The 22,412-nt window shown below is 47.1% G+C and overlaps 1 protein-coding gene across 2 annotated transcripts in view; it reads left to right on the top strand.

Annotated features, from left to right (window-relative positions):
- The first annotated feature begins 1,298 nt into the window (after window positions 1-1,298).
- The window catches only part of LRP6 (LDL receptor related protein 6), a 244,652-nt gene continuing 223,538 nt past the window's right edge, over window positions 1,299-22,412 (top strand). For both annotated transcript variants that reach the window (XM_033951962.1, XM_033951963.1), the window contains exon 1: window positions 1,299-1,945. In XM_033951962.1, the coding sequence (XP_033807853.1) occupies window positions 1,891-1,945 (55 nt within the window). In that variant the 5' untranslated portion in view covers window positions 1,299-1,890. The remainder of the gene's footprint in view (window positions 1,946-22,412) is intronic.

The raw sequence follows: 22,412 nt of genomic DNA on the forward strand, positions 1-22,412 counted from the left end.
AAGAAAAAATAAAAAATTACAGAATATCCTACAGATTTTGTTTCAAAGAACCATCTTTAGTTTCAAGGACTCCGGCAAAAACCTCTTTGAAATCATAAATCAAGCAGCCCTGACTGACAGAATTCTATATACATTTCCTTTAAAATTTTATGTTACCAAGTTCTCAAAAGTTAAATTGGAAGAGAATTATTTCTCAAAACACTGACAGGTTTTGATAGTCTCTAGAAAAGAGAATTCAAGTATTTTTATTTAGCTTCAACATAATTGCAATACACAGTACATCACCGTATAAAGTGCTGCAATGACATTCCAAACAAACCATCAACAAGAAATGAGTCTAAACAACCCTCAATTATACTATCCCTCCCAAAGTCTCCCCCTCCTTTTCTGTATACACTATGTTCCAGCCTCAAGATACAGACTCGTCTAGCTGATCAGAAACAAACCAGCTGCACTCCTGAAAAAGTCAGGGGATGGTCGTAGGATTAACAATGGAGTGGACTTAGAAAAAGATAATTTAAGGTTAAAACCATGGTTACAGCTGTGTATTTGTGTATGTTTTTTAATATGCAGTACATATTCTTGTACAAAAGCAGTCAGATCCTGGAGAAAAACAAAATCTTGCTAAATCCAGGCACACATCCAAAAATTAGCAGCTATTTTTTAAGAACTGTTTGGATCTGATCCTTTTCTTATGATTGATTCCAGGAACTAGTTCTGTTCATGAATAATATCTATTCTACTTATTATTTTTCAAACGTCACATTACATTTTGACTTAGAATCCAGTATTTCTCTAACCACATCAAGTTATCCTCCTAAGAATTATACAGGCACTTAGTAGACTTTACTTTGTATATATTAACACTAATTATTTTATCTGGCTCTTTCACTGTATATTTTATTATAACTTCACTAAAATATTAGGATCCGGATTTTCTTTAATCCTACCTACATCCTGTTCATTATTCATCTTTTTTGGCACCAACAATCTTAAATCATACATTTTCTGTAGTCACTTTACAGATTCACTTTACAGAGTCTTGACTTTTAGAAGAAAAGCTATCCCTCTCATTTGATTATTTAAAAAACCCCAAACAGGAAAGAAAAACGAAACAAAACCTTACTTTCCCCCAAAAAATTTAAATAAATCCACCAATTCTCATTTAATTACGACGTAGGACTCCCCCCCCCCTCCTCCTTGCAATTGTTTGCCACATCGGGCCAGCTTTGTGCTCAATTAAATGGTGCCATAAAATCAGACTAATGTTAGCAGAGGTTTGGATAACCCTCCTCCTTCCTTCTCCCCGCCAGAGGACGCTTCCAGCCAGGGCGGAGATTGGGAATTACGTCGAACACCGCCAGGCCGTGAAAGAAGTCCCGGAGCTCAGCTCCCAGCTCGGGTGGAGGAGGGAACCGAAAAGAAAATAGTCCCTCTGGAATGCAGAGTGCCTCCCTCCCTCCGCTCGCGCCGACCCTGTCGCACGTTGTTGCGTGAACGCGCAGCCTCGGAGCTGGGAAGAGGCGTCCGATCGTGTCTGCGGGAATAGGCCGGGCGCAGGGGTATACGGCGAGGCAAAGGGTGACGTTCTGGGCACGCTCAGGCCACCTTCTCCCTCCCTCCCCCCCCCTCCCCTCCCTGTTGGTCTTCGTGCGCCATGGCTGGAAGGAGAACGTGAGGGAGGCGGAGGGGTGGGCGGTGGATGGGAGCCGAGGCGCGGATAAAGCGCCGTCGCAGCAGTAGCCATGGAGGAGTTCGGGGGACACAAACAGCTGTTCGTGTTCGCAGCCGCGAGGAGTCCACCGACCTTCTAAAAAGGAAAAAAAAAAAAAAAAGCCCTAGAGCGAAAGGAGCGACATGCCCTGCCGGGGCCGCTGAAGGAAACGAGCCATGGGCGCCGTGCTGAGGAGCCTGCTGGTGTGCAGCCTGTCCTGCCTGCTGCAAGGTGAGAGGTGGCGGGGGGGCCATATTAGGGATTCTCCGTGCCTGGGGCTCGGTTGCGCGCTGAAGGCCTTGGGCAGCTTTACTTTGTTGCCCTCCCGATGGAAGGAACTCAACCTTTCTTTTTGAACGTGGATATCAGGAAATGCAGACCAAAGGGATGGGAGCTTTAAGGGATACATTTTTTTTTTTTTCCCTTTCAAATCCCAGCCTTGAAATGCTTGTTTACTGTCTAGCTAAATCTTTTTTTTTTTTTGCTCGCCTGTTGTTGCCTTTGCTGGAGTCGGGAGCTTTCGGGGCCGCGGAGTGAAACTTTTCTTTGTTTGCGAGCGCTGGGTTTCTTGTGCAGTTTGCAGGATGCGCTTCGGCTCTCAAAGCTTCCAAGAAACGAAATCACTGTTTCCAAAATGTGAGAGGCTTGCTTTAAAATGGTCTGCATCTGAGCGCTGTAACTCTGTGCCACCAAGCAAGAAGTCAGAAATAGGTTTCCCCATTCTGTAAAGATCATGTCCCTAGATTAATAGGAATGGTAAACTGATCAGAAAAAGAGCTAGAGTTTTAGAGCATTTGTTGTCTAGGAAGCATTAGAAATTGGTTGATGTAGAGAACTTTTGGTTTTCTAACGATCTGTAAGCCGTTCCACAAAGGTTTTCACCCGCCAGAGTAATTTTGGACATAGGAAATCTGAGTCTCGGGATACAGGTTGTCAGAATAGTGCATTTAATGGAGAGTGAGTTGAAAGAAAATTAAAGAAGAGAAGCTGCTTTCGAACTTGGCAGATGTAGCCCATCTGCTTTCCATATTGCGGAGTTGCAAAGTATAACTTTTAGTTTTCAGCTGGCCTCATTCCCTTTTCCATCTCTGCAAAATTGATATTTCAGAATTAATAATTCCTTTTCATTATTGAGATGCAGTGTAGTAGTGTATTGCTTGGTTTACTGTTGTTGAATTACTGTACTTGAATTACTGTTATTGAATTACTGTACTTTTTTTTTTATTTTTCTGAACACAGAATGAGAAAAACCCTGGTTTTCAGCCATGATTTGTGTTATGCACCAGGTAGTTTTGCGAGGTCACTTAGGGGTCCTTTTATTAAGGCGCGCTAGCCTTTTTAGAGCACATGCTAAACGCTAAGGTGTCCTTAGACTATAATTGATGGGGTAATGTTTAGCATGCGCTTAAAACAGCTAGCGCGCCTTAGTAAAAGGACCCCTTAGTAATATATATGGTTCCCAACTTATATAGTCATGAATTTTACCTGTGTAACGTTAATGGTGATGTATCAAGAAGATGTGCAAAAGCATTTTAAGTAATTTTTATATCTTTATTTAACCAAAAGAATCCAAACAACTGACATTTGTTTTCATACTAGTAGGAACAAAATGAATTGTCAGCTATTTGGAGTGGAACTGGAATGTTTGTGCTTTTTAAAAATTAATTTTTGGAGTTTGCTAAAATCTTATGCAGCTTTGCTGTAATAGTACAGATTGTAATACATTTCAGTAATTTGTGGCCAGAAGGGCCAATCTATTGTCTGTGTTTAATTTTATTTTCTGCTAGCACTTGAAACCCATGTACTTTCTTAAAGCACTGCTGAGTGCTGACCAGCTGATGAAGAGTGAGCCTCTAGCAGGCCAGGGAGGAGCTAGCTGGCTGCCGCCTCCTCCAACCTTTCCAGGCCAGTTGCACAAAGTGTGTGTTGCCTGAACTGGGAAATAGCAGGTGGGGGTGCAAGGGAATGTGAGCATGTGCGAGAGAGATTAGCTGAGTGTAAATGCATACGAGGATAAGAGAAGCACCGGTGGGGGGGGGGGGGGGGGTCCAGAGTTCAGTTTTATATTTTTATCAGACAGATCAGTAAAAAGTAAGAGGAACGTTAAGAGTCCAGTGTGGAAAAGTGTGCAAGACTGAATACACATTTTCATACATGTTTCTGCCCATGTTTTTGGGTGCATAACTTAACCCAGACAAATCAACATCTATAATTTTTATTCCTTAAGATCATAAGTTGCTACTACAAATTCAATTAAATAATACTCCAATCTCTTTGGTTTCATCTACTAAGATCCTCGGGGTATTACTGGATTCTAAATTATCCTATCAGTCACAAATTTCAGAGGTGGTAAAAAGATCCTTTTAAAATTACGATTAATTAGATCTGTTTGTTCTTTGCTTTTTCCAGACGCTCTAAATATAGGGATAAACCGCTTAGATAAACCTGGACAGGTGGTATATAAACACCTAATAAACTTGAAACTTAGGGCTCCTTTTACTAAGGTGCGCTAGCGTTTTTAGCGCGTGCTAACCATGCACTAAACAAAAAATACTAACGCCAGCTCTATGGAGGCGTTAGTGTTTAGCGTGTGTGGTATTGTAGCGCGCACTAAAACCGCTAGCGCACCTTAGTATTAGGAGCCCTTAAATATGTTGGTTCACTCAGTGATCCAGCAATTGAACTATTGTAATGCTCTATGCAGGGGTTCGTCAAAAAGGTATTCAGACTTCAAAATGTCTGATTAATCTATAATATTCATAAATTTGATCATATTATACTTCTCCCTCAATATTCGCGGGGGATAGGCACAGAGCCGGACCACGAAGTGTGAAAAACCGCAAATAACTTCTCGTCTGGCTCTGACCCACCCCCGCCTCCCTCCCGGCTTCCTGGCCTTACCTGGTGGTCAAGTTGGCTTTCGGGGCAGGAGCGAACTTCTTATGCTCCAGCCCCGTGCAGATCTCCAATAGGAAATGACTGCCATGAGTTTCTGTAGTCTCTCGAGACTACGACGGGAGCTTACGGCAGCCATTTCCTATTGGCGATCTACACGGGGCAGGAGTGTAGGAAGTTCGCTCCTGCCCCGAAAGCCCGCTAAACCACCAGGTAAGGAGTAATCTGTAAAATGCTGAATTTTTAGTCATGTAGGGAGGCGGGAAGGTCCTAATCTATGCTTTTTTTTTTTCCCCCAAAAAAAATCACGGATAATCGTGAACCCCGAAACCATGAATAGGGAAGGGGAAGTGTACTCCATTTTTGAAAGCAACTCACTGGTTGCCTATTCACCGTATTACTTATAAAATACTTATTGTTTTTTAAAGTATTAATGACTGGTGAGTCTCCACTTTTTTTTTTTTTTAATCTATATACACTGACTGTCAAGAACTCTTAGATCATAAAATCAAAACTGCTTTATAGTTCCATTATATCGAGAAATCATTCATGAACATATTAGAACTGCTATTTTCCACGTAAAAGGCCCACAACTTTGAATTCTATACCTTTAGCTCTTCAATTGTTGAGAACAATTGACAAGTTCAAAGTTGATTTAAAAAACATTTCTTTTTTCAGATGCTTATCATAACAAATAGTGTTTGTACATAAGACTAGCCTTACTGGGTCAGACCAATGGTCCATCAAATCCAGTAGCCCGTTCTCACGGTGGCCAATCCAGGTCACTAGTACCTGGCCAAAACCCAAAGAGTAGCAACGTTCCATGCTACCGATTCAGGGCAAGCAGAGGCTTCCCTCATGTCTTAATAAGATTATGGACTTTTCCTCAGGAATTTGTCCAAACCTTTCTTAAAACCAGCTACGCTATCCGCTTTTACCACAACCTCTGGCATTGCATTCCAGAGCTTAATTCTTAGTGAAAAAATATTTCCTCCTATTGGTTTTAAAAGTATTTCCCTGCAATTTCATAGAGTGTACCCTAGTGTTTGTAATTTTTGATGGAGTGAAAAACAATTCACTTGTACCCGTTCTACTTCACTCCGAATTTTCTGCCTGACACAAAGAATTTTAATCTAATGTGCTTACCTTCCCCTCCAGTGTTCTCCCCAGAAATTTTTTCCAGCCGGGTGGCATGAAAAAGTAGCCGGGTGGGGCGGGACAGGGAAATTTGGTGGTGGGGAAAATTAAGGACTCCTTTTACTAAGCTGCAATAGCATTTTTAGCGCGTGCAGAATTGCCACGCTACACGGCTAGAACTAACGCCAGCTCAATGTTGGTGTTGGTGTCTAGCATGTGCGGCAATTCTGCGCGAGCTAAGCGTGCGGTAAAACCGCTATCGCAGCTTAGTAAAAGGAGCCCTAAATGTGTACTATTTGTATTAGTTAATTATTATTAGTTATTTTCCAATGCTCAATATGACTGCCTTTCTTAAGGTTTAACACTTGTTCCATAATATATATATTAAATTTAAGAAGTATCCAATTCTAGAAGTGAATAATTAGATATTTGCTCTCTTTCAAATGGTATAGAGCAGCATCTCTCAAACTTTTTTAACTCCAGCACACTAAATGGAGCAAATGTTTTTTGTGGCACACTAAATGCAGAAAATGCTTTTCATGGCTGGAAAAAATTTCTGGGGAGAACACTGATGCCCTTAGTTTTCAAGGTCCAATCACGTCAAAGAATGATGCTTATCTGGGCAGTTGTATAATTAAAAAGAATGGATAAGATAACATGAGAAGTGAAATTGTCATGAATCAGAGGGATACATACCCTGTAGGTCCTAAAAGCAGGCTTGTGGATTAGATATAAACTATGAAGGCAGTGGTGTACCTAGCATATGTGACACCTGAGGCCCATCATTTTTTGACACCCCCCCATCTGTATGAAAAACATGATTTTTAGTAACGATCCACATATCACACAAGAGTGTACCTAGGAAAAGGCAGCATCTTACATATTGCAGTGAGCAGTACATCAATACACCCATTGTAAAACTAAACAAGCCAGACTAGTACAGATCAATCCTGCACAGTCAATCCTAACTGAAAACCATGTCTTTCGAACACACCTTCGCCTAGTATGGAATATGTAATCACAAACTAACCCCTCTCCCTTTTACAAATCTGTAATGTGGTTTTTAGCCCTGGTGGTAACAGTTCAGACTCTCATAGAATTCTGAGAAATTACCATCATGGCCAGTGCTAAAAAAAAAAGCTCTACAGTTTTGTAAAAGGGGGGATAAAATAGAAAAACGTAGACAAAGGTTAAATTGAACTACCAAGAAGCTGGACTCTGCATACAATGCAACACCACAGAAACAGCGATGCATCTCCCCTAAAGCAAAAAAATAAATAAATATAATTTTTTTCTACATTGTCTTCTCTGGTTTCTGCTTTCCTCATAGTCTTGACACTCTCTTCCTTTCATCCACTGTATACCCTTTCTCTGCCCCTTCTATATGGCATCTTCTCTCCTTGTATTCCCCTTCCATCTCTCCCTTCACCCCTATTATTCTGGCATCCATCTTCTTCCCTTCCCTCCTTCAATGGTCTGGCATCTCTCTCCTCTTCTTCCCTTCCCTCTCCCACACCCCCATGGTCTGGCATTTCACTCTCTCCTCTCCCTTCCCCCCACTTCCTTCATCATCTGCCCCCTTTCTTTCCCTCCAACCCAATTCCATCCAGTATCCTTCCCCCTTATGTCTCTCTCTCCTTTCCGTGCACACCAATTCCATCAGCATCTGCCCCCTTTCTCTCCCTCCACCACCCTTCCATACCACCCTGACCTCCTTTTTCTCCCTCCACCACCCTTCTAAACTCCTCTCTCTCCCTTCAAACCAGCAAGGTCCCATGATGACTGCTTCTGTTGCCTCTGCCTCTGTAAGATGTAAGTGACATTGCAGGGGGTGGGCCGTCAGACACAGGGAATTGCAGTAAGGTTCCTCAATGACTGCAGCTTCCGGTCCTCCCCTTCCGACGTCATGTCTTCCGGAGGCAGAGGCAGCAAATGCAGTCATTGTGGGACCTTCTGCACTTCAGTGCAGCTGCCGACTCTGCTTCAGACTAAGTACGGCAGCCGTGCTGAGGTGCAGGTGCCATTTAGAGCAGCTTGGAAGGTTCTGGATCCAGCTGGCTGTGTACCCCCCCTAGGACTGGCACCTGGGGCGGTCTGCCACTATATGAGGGGACAAAAAATAATAGAAAGAATGGATAACTTGACCGATTTTAGACATGTCATACAATTATAACCACAAAAATACGTCATAAAATATAATTCTAAACTCAAAAGACTCTAGACGAAAAGCAGACTATAGAAAGGAAACCAGAAAAGACCAAACCCATAGTACTAAGATCCAAATGCTAAAATCGGACATGTCCATTATGAAGAGACATGTGGATCACCACTAATTATAACGAGTGAGTCTTTAAAATATTAGATGGTAACGGATAGCCAGACCTGGTGAACGGAAGTGACAAACACTGGAGCCAAAACCAGAGCACCGTGATGAAACTTGAATATGGATACCTTGCATTTCTTGGCGTTGAAGCCCAGCTGCCAGGTAGATGACCAACGTTCCAACAAAAACAGGTCCTGCGTCATACTATCGTGTAAATCGGAGCCGCTCACTATGTTACATAGTTTGGCGTTGTCAGCGAATAGTGTTATTTTACCTTGAAGCCCCTGTCGGGTCCCCTATGAATAAGTTGAAAAGGAGCGGGCCCAAGACTGAACCCTGCGGTACTCCACTTGTCACTTCTGATGTTTTAGAGAGGGTACCGTTAACCACCACCCTCTGAAGTCTACCAATGGCTATTTTTTGGGCTTGCGAGCTACTTTTAAAATGACCAAGTCAAAATGATCTACCAATAATAAATTTTTTTAAAAAAACCACAAAGCACACTGTACGCAGAGAAAATGTTAATAATCATTCCTATTCTGTGGTTTTCTCAAAGAGGTCAAAGCAGATGACTCTATGCACTGTCACCTCACTAACAACCATACAAAAATAGACAAATATACCCCCTCCCTTTTTACTAAACCACGATAGCAGTTTTTAGCGCAGGGAGCTGCGCTGAATGTCCAGCGCTGCTTTTGACGCTCATAGGCTCCCTGCGCTAAAAACCGCTATTGCTGTTTAGTAAAAGGGGACCATAGTGTAAAATATAGACAGCAGATATAAATTCAGACACATTTTGATCAGTAAATTTAAAATAAAATCATTTTTCCTACCTTATTGTCTGGTGATTTCATGAGTCTCTGGTTGCACTTTCTTCTTCTGACTGTGCATCCAATCTTTCTTCCCTTCTTTCAGCCTGTATGCTTCCTCTCCTCCTGACCTCATTCCCCTCCCCCCAACTTTTTCTTCCTCTCTTCCTGCCCTTTCTTTCTTTCTCTCTCTCTTCATGCCCCCTTTCTTTTTTTTCTGTTTCTCTTCCTGCCCTCTTACTTTCTTTCTCCTTGCCCTCCTCCAAGTCACTGCCATCGGGGAACAGGCCCCAAAGCCGCTGGCCGCCGCCCCCCCCCCAAGCTCTCCCTACTTCGGGCCGACCAGCATTCTTCTCCCCGATGTAAATTCTGCCGTCGGAGAAGAAGGCTGATCGGCCCAAGATCACAATTGATTGGGGGAAATTCTGCCGGGTCCTGCCTTCGCGGAAACTGAAAGTAGGCAGGACCCGACAGCAAAAAGAGCAAATGGAAAGCTTCACTGACCTGTCTCCCGCCTTAGCCCGTAGCGAATTTATGCTTCGGGGATCTAACATGTGCGTGCCGGCTTCCCTTCTCATCCCTCCCCCCCCCCGGACATAACTTCTGGTTTCGGAGGGAAGAGAAGGGAAGCCGGCACACACATGTTAAAGCCCCGGAACATAAGTTCGCTACGGGCTAAGGTGAAATCATCAAGCCGGCTTTTTTTTTTTTTTTTTTTCTTAATGTTGAGCAGCAACGGAGGCAGCAGAATTTAGCTGAGCGGTCATCTAATTACCCGGGCGGACCGCCCAGCTGAAAGGCCCTAGGGAGAACACTGCCCTCTGTTCTTTAATTGTAGTTCTCCTTGCATGTATGTTGTATGTGAATTTTAGTTTACCTGATTTTAGATTGCAAGCAACCCAGAAAGTTTTTATCCTCGGTGTGGGATAGCAAGATATGAATAAACTTGGATTTAATAAGAATTTTAATCTTCTATAACATATATTAAAATTAGTGTACTTCCATGCAGATCCTATGTTAATGAAGGCATTAGTTGGTACTCTCCTGAGCAGAGAATTGCATTAAAGCCTTGAAAGACTTAACTCTGTTTAATGCTGGAAATTCAATTATTGATGGAATAAAGGTAGCTCTCACTTCTTGGGCTAGTGTTAGTCTGTGCTGTTGGTCTAGCATGGTCCTGTAGTTAGATTCCTTAGTTCTAAGGTCACAGGGTGGACTATTGCTCTCCAAAGTAGAGAATGACATGGGGATGGGGGTGGGGACAGAGCCCATTAGGACAAACTTTGTTCCGGTGTCATTTTCTAAAAACTTGAGTCTAGAGTCAATATTAACACATCTTAGACAATTGGCAACTGAATTCAATGATTAAAAAAACTGCAGAAGCTGATTTTGAATTTCAGTGAACTACTGTTAAAATGACATCGTTTGTGTCTTGTCTGCCATCTGCAATGTCTTTCCATCATGTGCCCAGCTGCTGAAGAATCGTACTATTACTGCAACAGATTCATTCATAATTGCTGGCATCAAGGAACATTTCTAACATTTAATAGGCACTTATTTTCCTATTCACTACACAGTTTAGGTTCTCTTTGACACCCGTGCCTGAAAGACAATCCAGTTCCTTTCCAGATGATCTAAAAACATAGGTAACCGAATCTTTGGGAAGGTTGTACCAAAACCAGATCGAAATGGAAGATTCTATTAGTGATTTATAAACAGTTGTACAGAATATTGTCTCTTTTATACTTTAATAAAAATTTAAATATAAATCATAAGTGTTTGAGGCTTGTGCAAATGAGGACAGAGTCTGCGGGGACAAACTTTATCCCTGTGTCATTCTCTACTCCCAGAGTTAAGAATCTGGCTAGCTCAATACTGTAGACCAGGGGTGCCCAAAAGATCAACCAGTAGATCGCGAAGGCAATGCTCCGTGATATTCGCTTTACCTTCGCGTTCTACCTGCTTCCCGACGCAGTAAACGGGACACAGAAGCACCAGGCCGACCATTCTAACCCCCTCCCGACGTCAATTCTGATGTCAGAGAGGAAGTTCCGAGCCAGCCAATCACTGTCTGGCTGGCCCGGAACTTCCTCTCTGACATCAGAATTGATGTCAGGGTGGAAGGCTGGTCGGCCTGGTGCTTCTGCGTTCTGTTTACCGTGTTGGGAAGCAGGGAGAGCTCAGAACTCTGCGGCGGTGGCTTGGGGGCCTGTTCCCCGATGGCGGTGGCGGTTTGGGGGAGGCAGGGAGAAAGAAAGACAAAGAAAGGGACATGCAGGGAGACTGAAAGGCGGAAAGGGGGGACAGGGAGACAAAGAAATGGTGTATGGAGAGAGAAAGACAGACAGAAAGGAAGGGGGGCAGGGAGAGAGGAAGAAAAAGTTGAGGGTGGAAATGAGGTCTGGAGGAGAGGAAACATACAGGAGGCTGAAAGAAGGGAAGAAATATTGGATGTACAATCAGAAAAAGAAAGTGCAACCAGAGACTCATGAAATCACCAGACAACAAAGATAGGGAAAACGATTTTATTTTCAATTTAGTGATTAAAATGTGTCCGTTTTGAGAATTTATATCTGCTGTCTATATTTTGCACTATGGCCCCCTTTTTACTAAACTGTAGTGGTTTTTAGCGCAGGGACCTTATGAGAGTTGAGAGCAGCGTGGGGCATTCAGCGCAGCTCCCTGCGCTAAAAACTGCTGTGGCAGTTTAGTAAAAAGGGAGGGGGTATATTTGTCTATTTTTGTATAGTTACTGAGGTGACATTGCATAAAGTCATCTACCTTGGCCTCTTTGAAAAAAACCTGGAATATAAATGATAATTAATATTTTCTCTGTGTACAGTGTGTTTTGTGTTTGGTTTGTGGGTTTTTTAAATTTATTTTTATTATTGGTAGATCATTTTGACTTGGTCATTTTAAAAGTAGCTCGCAAGCCCAAAAACTGTGGGTACCCCTGCTATAGATTTAACATTACCCTAAGTATGTGAGTTAAAAGGTATAATCTGCAGGCAAGCCATGTTTTGATCTGAAAAAAAAAAAAAGGAACATATTACTAAGGCTGGATGAGGGGGTTTATCTACATTCATTTACTATGTTAACAATGTTAAGTCAAAATAGATTCCAGCAGTGTTTGTTGCTTTACTAAAATTTGAACTGCCTTTTAGTTATCCCAGGACAAGCAGGCAGCATATTCTCTACATGTGGGTGACATCATCCACGGAGCCCCGATGTGGACAGCTTTTCAAGCAAACTTGATTGAAGATCTCAAAGTTTGCTAGTGCTGCACCGCGCATGCGTGTGCATTCCCGCTCCACTAGAGGGCACGTCTCCTCAACGTGGTCCTCAGTTCTTAGTTTTCCGCGGAGCCAGAAAGTCCTGTCTCTCTTCTCTGCAATCCTAAGTGCCTTTCTTGCACCGCGGCTTCTTTTATTATTTTATCGGAAGTCGCTATGCCCCGCGTCTTGATTTTCTTCGACCGATCTTCCCAAAAAAAATAAAAATAAATAAATTTTGTGTTTTGCCTACTCTTGTTCGCGACCAGGGAACCCAGGTTTTTTCCTTGGCCTCCCGGCCTCGCAGTGGCCGTGGATTTCCTTCCTGCCTTATGTCCTGGCCTCTTACCGGGTTGAAGAAGTGCACGCAGTGCGGTCGGGTGGTCTCCATCACAGACCCGTACCGTTGGTGTATCCTTTGCATGCGTGTTGACCATCCTATGGACTCTTGCCCTCGTTCTGCCACCCTTCAGCCTCAGGCTCTTCGTCGATGGCGGGCCAAGATTGTGGAACTCTTCAACATGGACCCATCTGTATAAGACCTTGACCTCTGTTTCGATGTCAGCCTCGAAGACCTTGGCCCCAAGCAAGTCTCCCTCAACTTCGAAGGCCTCGACACCTCGGCCTCGGGTAAGTCTCCTCTTCCTCCTTCAGGTTCAGCTCAGCTACCGAAGAAGCTGTCCTCGGAGTTTCTTGCCAACCAGGCAGTGAGTATAGTCCTGCCGAACTCGACGAGACCTCCTCCTAAGTGTGCCTCCACATTACGGGAATACTCTACATCGAGGTCGCCCTCGTTGGAGTGCACTGCTGCACCTGTTTGTCCAAATCCTTTGGTCTTGGTGCCCATGTTCGAGGATATGCTTAAGGCTATCTTAACCTCGCAGATCTCCTCTGCTTTGGCTCAGCTTGTCCCGGCCTCGACCTCGCTCGTCATTGACCAGCCTGAGTGTTGCGCCGTCCTCGAGTGCCTCCTTGCCTACACGCTCGAGGTGGACTTCTCCCGCCGCCCGACCTTGGTCGAAGCGCCAGCCTAAGCGTACTTCTTCCTCGAGGCAGTGGTCAGCCAAACGGCCCAGGGATTCTCCCCTGAGGCGGGGTAGGTCCCCGGGTCCTCGCACTATGGGGTCCATCAAGCCCTCGGACCTAGTACTGTCTGACCCTCGTCTTCACCGTTCTCCCATGCCGTCTCGGTCTCCGCACCGAGGGGCTTCGAGATCGAAGACACCAGCCTCCCTGCCGAGTCGACAGGACTCTTCTTCCTGGGGCTCGCCGAGGCGGGCTCCCCGGGTCTCCGTTCCTCGGAACCCTGAATCCTCGATTTCCAGGCTCTATAAGCGCGGGCAGTCATAGACTCCCCCCTCATTCTATTAGTGGGCCCTCCTCGACGTCCCTGCTTGTAGACACTGACCTGCCAGCACAGTACTCGAGGGATGCTTCCCCCTCGTTCTCTGCTGCTGCAAAGTCCTACTTGGCTTCACTCCTTGGGGACATTCTGCGGGCAAGCCGTCCTCCTTCACCAGGTTCGTGATGGACATGGGCAAAGCGCTGCAACTGGACCTCCAGTCCGGATCCAGATATTCCCAGGAATATTTGAAGGAGATGAAGGTTCCTTACCCACTGAAGGAATCCCTCTGTCTCCCCTTGAACCTCGTTTTGCAGCAGACTTTCTTCCAGAATTTGGAGACGCCTCACTCTATTGCGGCTATTCCATCCAAGATGGAGTCCAGGTACTGGACGGTACCCTGTAAAGGGTTTGAAAAGGCTCGGCTCTCCCACCAGTCCTTGGTGGTGGAGTTTTCCTTGAAGAAGTCTAATCCTTCCAAGGTCTACGCGGCTGTCCTCCCGGACCGGGAAGGCCGGACTATGGACAAGTTTGGCAGGTGCCTGTACCAAAATTCGATGATGGAGAACAGAGTTCTGAACTACAATTTTACTTTTTTTTTTTTTTAAATAAACATCTTTATTCAACAAGGGCAACAACAATACACAGGCAGAATTCCAACAGCCAATAAACAACCCCTAACAAATCAACATCCCCCACCCCAACCGAGTGACAGAGCACAGTACAAAAAGGAAAAGAGGAACAGAAAAGTCCAGGAGTAAAGCAGAACACATCCAAGGCTCAAGTAAGGCCACTCCAGGAGCCGTAACGATGCCAAATACAAGAAAAGGAACCACAGGTGTCATTGTTCAAAGCAGTCAATTTGGACATCAAGTAGATCTGATCTACTTTAAGCAGAAGATCAGAACGGGTAGGCAAAGAGGCTTGTTTCCAAAAAAAATGGCCACACAAAGTCTGGCTGCCGTAGCAACCAGGGCCACAAAGTGGGCATGTTCACCAGCAAGATCCCCCACAGAGTAATTAAGTAAGAACACTTCCATATGAAAGAATACGAGTAAATGGAGAACGTCGGACACCAAGCGGTGAACCATCCGCCAAAAAGGCACCACCTTAGGACAGTCCCACCAAATATGCCCAAAAGAACCCAGCCCCCCTCAATTACGCTAGCAGCACCCATCTCCATAATTATAGAGACAGTACAGCTTCTCAGGCATGAGATACCATTCAAATAACATCTTGTATCCCTGTTCTACCAGGGAGGATGCTAAAGAGACCCGAAGTAAAGAATTATAAAGGCGTCCCCATTGCTGAAAATCAAAGGTCTTTACCCAACAGTACTTCCCATTTATGCTCATAGGTTCGAGTCTGAGATTGTGTATACAAAAGGGCTCTATATAAACGTGAAATAACGGCCACCCCAGATCCTAACCGGAAGACCTGAAGGAAGGCAGAATCCGCCTCTTCCCATTCGGGAATCGCCTTTTTTTCAAAAAGTCCCGAAGCTGAGTATATGCAAAGAAGTCCGTGGCTGGGAGGTCATACAAAGCCTGCAATGCAGCAAAGGGGACCACATCACCACCCAATACCAATTGACCCAGCACACTGAGACCCTCCGCTTCCCAGCGTTGTAAGATTCCCGAATCCCTGGCTGGCAGAAACCCAGGGGCAAATCTGATGGTAGTTGCGTAAAAATAACACTGGTGTGGGAACCAAGCCAGTCGAACCAGGCTCCAAGTCTGTAAAGTATACACCATCCCATATGAAGCCCCCTTCTGCAGAGCCCGAATAATATCAGGGGGAAGCCATGGTAGGGCCGCAAGTGGATAGGTCAACTACAGTTTTACTTTTACATCTTATCTGAAACAGAGCATCAAATCCATGCCCTTTTTTCAGGAAGATTTTCCTGTTTATCGCCGGCCGGAATTTCACCGGCTCCTGGATACGCTGTCGCAGATTCGGCTTTATATGTTTCAGGCGATGTATGATGCCTTTGAACTCTCCTCGAGGGTTTCCGCCTTTGCAGTAGCTATGCGCCGCTTAGCCTGGCTCCGCATAGTTGACATGGACCCGAATCTGCAGGACCGGCTGGCGAATCTCCCATGTTTGGGCAACGAACTCTTTGATGACTCCATCGAGGCAGCCACCAAACGCCTCTCGGAGCATGAGCGCTCCTTTGCCTCCTTGGTCAGACCCAAGGTGAAGCCCGCTTCTCCTAAGTCGTACAAGTTGCCTCCCCGGCGTTACCCCAGAAGTCCATGCCGGTTTTTTCCAGGCCGCCTCCTCAGCGTCCGCAGCAGCAAAGAGCTCCTCAGAAGCCTTGGACCCCTGCGGCGGCTAAACCTGCGCCGTCTTTTTGACTGTCCCTGTTGGAGTGGGCCAGCCCCCTCCGTCCTCTAACTTTCTCCCCTGCCTATAGGGGGCCGCCTCATTGCCTTTTATCGCCGCTGGGAACTGATCACTTCGGACAACTGGGTCCTCTTGGTCATCAGGGAGGGGTATTCCCTGCACTTTCGGATGCCTCCTCCAAACCTACCCCCAAGAGAGTGTCCTTCCAACAGTGCGCTACTTCCCCCTTCTTCTCCAGGAGGCTCATGCCCTCCTTCGCCTCCGGGTTGTGGAGGAGATCCTTTTGTGTCAGCGGGGCGCCGGATTCTACTCCCGGTACTTCCTGGTCCCCAAAAAGACCGGGGACCTGGACCTCCGGGTGCTGAACAAGTTCCTGGTCAGGGAGAAGTTCTGTATGCTCTCTCTTCCCACATTGTATCCCCTGATGGACGAGTGGGCTGGTTGTGTTCCCTGGACCTGAAAGAGGCCTACACTTGCATCCCGGCCTCTCGCAGGTTCCTTCGCTTTCAGGTAGGAGACCTTCACCTGCAGTATCGAGTCCTCCCGTTCGGGCTCGCTTCCTCCCCACGAGTCTTCACGAAGTGCCTCGTGGTGGTGGCAGCGGCCCTGCGGTCGCAGGGTCTTCAGATATTCCCATATCTCGACGACTGGCTTATCAAAGTACCATCCCGGAGGGAGGTTATTTCAGCGATCCTTCGGACTATTACGTTTCTTCAGCGTCTGGGCTTCGAGATCAACTTCCCCAAGTCCCAGTTGTGCCCCTCTCAGTCTCTACAGTTCATTGGGGCGATTCTAGATACGGTTCGCCTCCGCTCGTTTCTGCCTCAACCTCGGCAGGCCGCCCTCATCCACCTTTGCCGGCAGGTCTCCCTTCAAGCCACGGCCTCGGCCAAGCAGATGATGATCCTGTTGAGACACATGACCTCTACCGTTCACGTGACTCCTTTTGCCAGACTTCACCTCCGGGTGCCTCAGTGGACCTTGGCGTCCCAGTGGAGACAGGACCGGGATCCCGCTTCTCAGCACATTGCGGTGACTTCCCTCCTTGCGGCGTTCACTCCATTGGTGGATGCTCTCTTCCAATCTTTCCAGAGGTTTTCGCTTCCTCACGCCTCCGCTGCAGAAGATCCTAACAATGGACTCCTCCTGGGGGGCTCACCTCGACAGCCTCCGGACTCAGGTCTTTGGTCGAATGCTGACCGTCGTTGCCACATCAACCTGCTGGAACTTCGGGCCATTTTCAAGGTGCTGGTTGCCCTTCGGCATTTGCTTCGGGATTGCGTGGTCCTGGTACGCACGGACAACCAGGTGGCGATGTATTATGTGAACAAGCAGGGGGGTACGGGTTCCCTGTCTCTTTGCCGGGAGGCTCTTCAGCTCTGGGAGTGGGCAATGCGCCACAACATCTTCCTTCGAGCGGTCTACATCCAAGGTGAGCAAAATTGCCTGGCGGACAAATTGAGTCGCCTTCTCTATCTGCACGAATGGTCGCTCCATTCCTCGACTCTGCGTCAGGTGTTTGCTCGATGGGGGACACCGCAGATAGATCTGTTCGCCTCACCACTTAACCACAAGTTGCCTCGCTTCTGCTCCCGGATTTACTCCTCAGATCGTCTCGAGGCGGATGCTTTCCTTCTAGATTGGATGGGCAGGTTCCTTTACGCGTTCCCTCCCATTCCTCTGATTCTGAAGACTCTCGTGCAGCTCAAGTCGACTCATGCCGCCATGATTTTGATCGCTCCTCGGTGGCCCCGGCAGCCGTGGTTCTCCCTTCTCCTCCAACTCAGTGTCAGAGAGCCTCTACTTCTGCCTGTATTTCCTTCTCTGCTGTCTCAGGGTCGAGGGTCGCTGCTGCATATCAATCTGCAGTCTCTACACTTAACTGCTTGGTTCCTTTCCACCTGACGCCCTCCTTTGGTTTTTCTCAGTCGGTGAGGGATATTCTCGAGGAAGAGTTTTACTCGACAATGCTACTCCCAGAAATGGACTAGATATGCTGTGTGGTGTGCTGAGCATCGTTTGGAGCTACTGTCGGCTTCCTTGTCTTCCGTGCTGGATTATCTGTTGCACTTGTCTCGGTCTGGTCTCAAATCGACATCTATTCGAGTCCACCTTAGTGCGATTGCTGCCTTTCATCAGCCGCTTAATGGAAAACTGCTCTCTGTCCATCCGGTGGTTTCCCGATTTATGAAGGGCCTCTTCAATGTTCATCCTCCGCTCAAGCCTCCCCCGGTGATTGGGATCTTAATGTGGTTCTGGCTCAATTGATGAAACCTCCATTTGAACCTATTGATAAGGCTCATCTGAAGTCTCTCACTTGGAAGGTGGTGTTCTGATTGCCTTCACATCTGCTTGCAGAGTCAGTGAGCTGCAGGCTCTGGTTGCGGACCCGCCTTTTACTGTTTTTCATCATGACAAGGTTGTCCTTCGTACTCATCCTAAGTTCATGCCTAAGATGGTTTCGGATTTCCACCTAAACCAGTCCATTGTTCTTCCAGTGTTTTTTTCCTAAGCCCCACTCTCATCCTGGGGAGGTGGCGCTTCACACTCTTGACTGTAAGAGAGCATTGGCTTTTTACCTCCAATGCACCCAATCTCATCGGACGGCTCCTCAACTTTTAATTGCTTTCGATCCGAATCGGTTGGGGCGTCCTGTTTCCAAGCGCATCTTGTCTAACTGGTTAGCTGCTTGTATTTCCTTCTGCTACGCTCAGGCTGATCTCCCACTGCAGGTTCAGGTCACGGGGCATAAAGTCCAAGCAATGGCGGCATCTGTCGCTTTCCTCAGTTCCAGCGCTAGAACAGCCTAGGGGGGTTGCAAGCACGTGGTGGAGCAGATCGGAGGAACTGCAAGGGTGAGTGTGTGCTTGTTTCCTTGATTCCTATTGCAGGCTGACATAGCAGTGAGGGCGGGAGGACTAAAAGCAGGAGCGAAGGGAGAATCGGAGGAGGAGTTAAGGGGAGCGGAGAGGAGCAGAGAAGGCAGGAGAAGCGGTCCGAGGGGCAGTGAACAAAGCGGACAGAGGATCACTGCCATCGGAGGAGTTAGAAAGAGGCAGTCGGGACACGGAGAGGGGAAGAGGCGGGTGGTAGCCACGCCCACCACCGACGTCACACCCGATCTCCCCCCATAAAAGGGGACGTGCCTACGAAGGATTCTCAGCGCTAGAACAGCCTAGGGGGGTTGCAAGCACGTGGTGGAGCAGATCGGAGGAACTGCAAGGGTGAGAGTGTGCTTGTTTCCTTGATTCCTATTGCAGGCTGACATAGCAGTGAGGGCGGGAGGACTAAAAGCAGGAGCGGAGGAGCGAAGGGAGAATCGGAGGAGGAGTTAAGGGGAGCGGAGAGGAGCAGAGAAGGCAGGAGAAGCGGTCCGAGGGGCAGTGAACAAAGCGGACAGAGGAGCACTGCCATCGGAGGAGTTAGAAAGAGGCAGTCGGGACACAGAGAGGGTAAGAGGCGGGTGGTAGCCACACCCACCACCGACATCACACCCGATCTCCCCCCATAAAAGGGGACGTGCCAACAGCGCGTGGCCGTTCGGCACGCGGCAAAGGCGAGTGGCAAAGGTGCTCGCCTTAGCGAGAGCGCCTTTGCGAAGGGCCTCAAGAAGGGCACAAGAAAGGGCTATCAACTCTAGCCGGTCTCTCATCTTGTACAACTAGCTAATCAACTAACTGACTTCCACCCTTTCTTCAACTTCTACTAAGTCTTTAACTGTCAACTTCAGCTTTACATCTAACTAACAAGCTACTAAAACTTTACCACTAAACAGGCAGACCTCACCAATCCTTCTATTCCCAAGCCACCTTCACAGGCAGACACATTTTATCAGACCACTCTAGCACACTAACAAACAGGCAACCTTAACTTAACTGACAATTAACTAACTATTAATTAAATTCTCTATCCCTCATACCAGATCTAACTGACTACCCCTATCCCCCCAACCTAAACACTTGTCAGAAACCTAATAGCCCCCATCCTAACAAATATTTTAACTTAAAAAAACAAACAAAAAAAAAAACCACCTTTTTAATGGCAGGTAGAACTAGAAGCAACAAGACTTCAATCAAAACAGGCAGCGCAGTCACTGAAAGTACCCAGGGGATGGCTATGGTCCTAGAGCAGATGGAAGGGGAACCAGGTCAGAGGGCAGAGGTATCTGTACAGACCGAGGCCATCCCCTCAAAGACGTTTACAGTCTCAACACAGACGGAAGTAATGGATCAGCCGGACATAAACCTTTTGCTAGAGCTGAGGAGCCTGAGAGAGGAGGTTCAGCGCTTAAGGAGCATCCGAGACGATGAGACCTTCATCGATGGTGTCATCCAGGAGCTGTCTCAAATCGCTGTGCAGGAACCTGACAAGACCACCCTGGGAACACCCAAAGCATCCAAACCTGACAACTTGAGACCAACTGCCGGAATGCAGGAAGTGGCCGGAGACGCTGACTCCTGGCAGCTGGTGACTTCCTCCACAAGAAAACGCAGGGGACCTAATTCTGTCTCTTTCTCTCACTTACAGGGCAGCTCTACATCGACACCACAGATCGCCCTGAGTAACAGATATCAGCTGCTACAGGAAGGTCCTGAGAACGAAGAAAAGGAAGATTTTCAGCAGACTCCGGAATCATCAGAACGGCCTACCCCTAAGAAGCGCAGAGTGGTGGTCATCGGGGATTCACTGCTGAGGGGCACCGAAGGTCCAATTTGCAGACCAGACCTGCAATCAAGAGAGGTCTGCTGTTTGCCAGGGGCCAGGATCCGGGATGTAACTGCTTGCCTTGACAGACTCATCAAGCCCCGAGACAACTTCCCCATGATACTCATCCACGTCGGGACCAACGACACCGCCAGGAGCACCCCGAACAACATACCTGAAGACTTCAGGGCCCTGGGTGAGAAGCTGAGGAGGATGGATGCGCAGGTGGTGTTCTCCTCGATCCTCCCAGTAAGGGGCAAGGGCAGTGCCAGGGAGGATCGCATTCAGAGAGCCAACGACTGGCTGCAGGGATGGTGCAAGGAGGTGAACTTCGGGTTCCTACACCATGGAGAAGCATTGCAAGGACTACAGGGACAAGACGGGTTGCACCTGACCAGAAGAGGGAAGAAAGTCCTTGGACACTGTCTAGCCCGCCTACTTCACAGGGCTTTAAACTAGGTAAGTTGGGGGAGGGTACGGGCACATACAACCAACCTGACGAACTAAATTGTCAATTCTTTTTTGAGGCTGAGGTAAGTGGTCACCGAAATTCTAGGACCTGGCAACTCAGTTTCAATGCCAAAAAATGCAAAGTTATGCACTTGGGTAGCCAAAATCCATGCAGGACTTATACCCTTAATGGTGAGATCCTAACAAGAACGGTAGCAGAGCGAGACTTAGGGGTGATCGTCAGTGAGGACATGAAGGCTGCCAATCAAGTGGAGAAAGCTTCATCTAAGGCAAGACAAATCATGGGTTGCATACGCAGGGGTTTCGTCAGCCGTAAGCCGGAGGTCATTATGCCATTGTATAGATCCATGGTGAGGCCCCACCTGGAGTACTGTGTGCAATTTTGGAGGCCGCATTATTGCAAGGACGTGCTGAGGATGGAGTCAGTCCAGAGAATGGCCACTCGGATGGTCTCGGGACTCAAGGATCTCCCGTATGAGGAACGGTTAGAAAAATTACAGCTATACTCACTCGAGGAGCGCAGAGAGAGGGGAGACATGATTGAGACGTTCAAATATCTCACGGGCCGCGTCAAGACAGAGGAAGATATCTTCTTTTTCAAGGGTCCCACGGCAACAAGAGGGTATCCGTGGAAAATCAGAGGCGGGAAACTGCGAGGTGACACCAGGAAGTTCTTTTTTACTGAAAGGGTAGTTGATCGCTGGAATAGTCTTCCACTTCAGGTGATTGAGGCCAGCTGCGTGCCTGATTTTAAGGCCAAATGGGATCAACACGTGGGATCTATTCACAAGGTAAAGGTAGGGGAGGGTCATTAGGGTGGGCAGACTGGATGGGCCGTGGCTCTTATCTGCCGTCTATTTCTATGTTTCTATGTTATTGAGGAGATCTGCAAGGCCACCACTTGGTCCTCGGTTCATACATTCACCTCTCGCTTCTGTCTGGATACTTTTTCCAGACGCGACGGCCTGTTCGGCCAGTCGGTTTTGCGTAATCTGTTTTCTTAAGTTGCCAACTCTCCCACCGTCCCATCTTGGTTAGCTTGGAGGTCACCCACATGTAGAGAATATGCTGCCTGCTTGTCCTGGGATAAAGCACAGTTACCTACCGTAACAGGTGTTATCCAGGGACAGCAGGCAGATATTCTCACAACCCACCCACCTCCCCTGGTTGGCTTCTTTGCTAGCTATCTGAACTGAGGACGACATTGAGGAGATGTGCCCTCTAGTGGAGCGGGAAGGCACACACTTGCGCGGTGCAGCACTAGCAAACTTTGAGATCTTCAATCAAGTTTGCTTGAAAAGCTGTCCGCATCGGGGCTCTGTGGATGACGCCACCCACATGTAGAGAATATCTGCCTGCTGTCCCTGGATAACACCTGTTACGGTAAGTAACTGTGCTT

The sequence above is a fragment of the Geotrypetes seraphini genome, chromosome 7 (genome assembly GCF_902459505.1).
Source record: "Geotrypetes seraphini chromosome 7, aGeoSer1.1, whole genome shotgun sequence".
Lineage (NCBI taxonomy): Eukaryota > Metazoa > Chordata > Amphibia > Gymnophiona > Dermophiidae > Geotrypetes > Geotrypetes seraphini.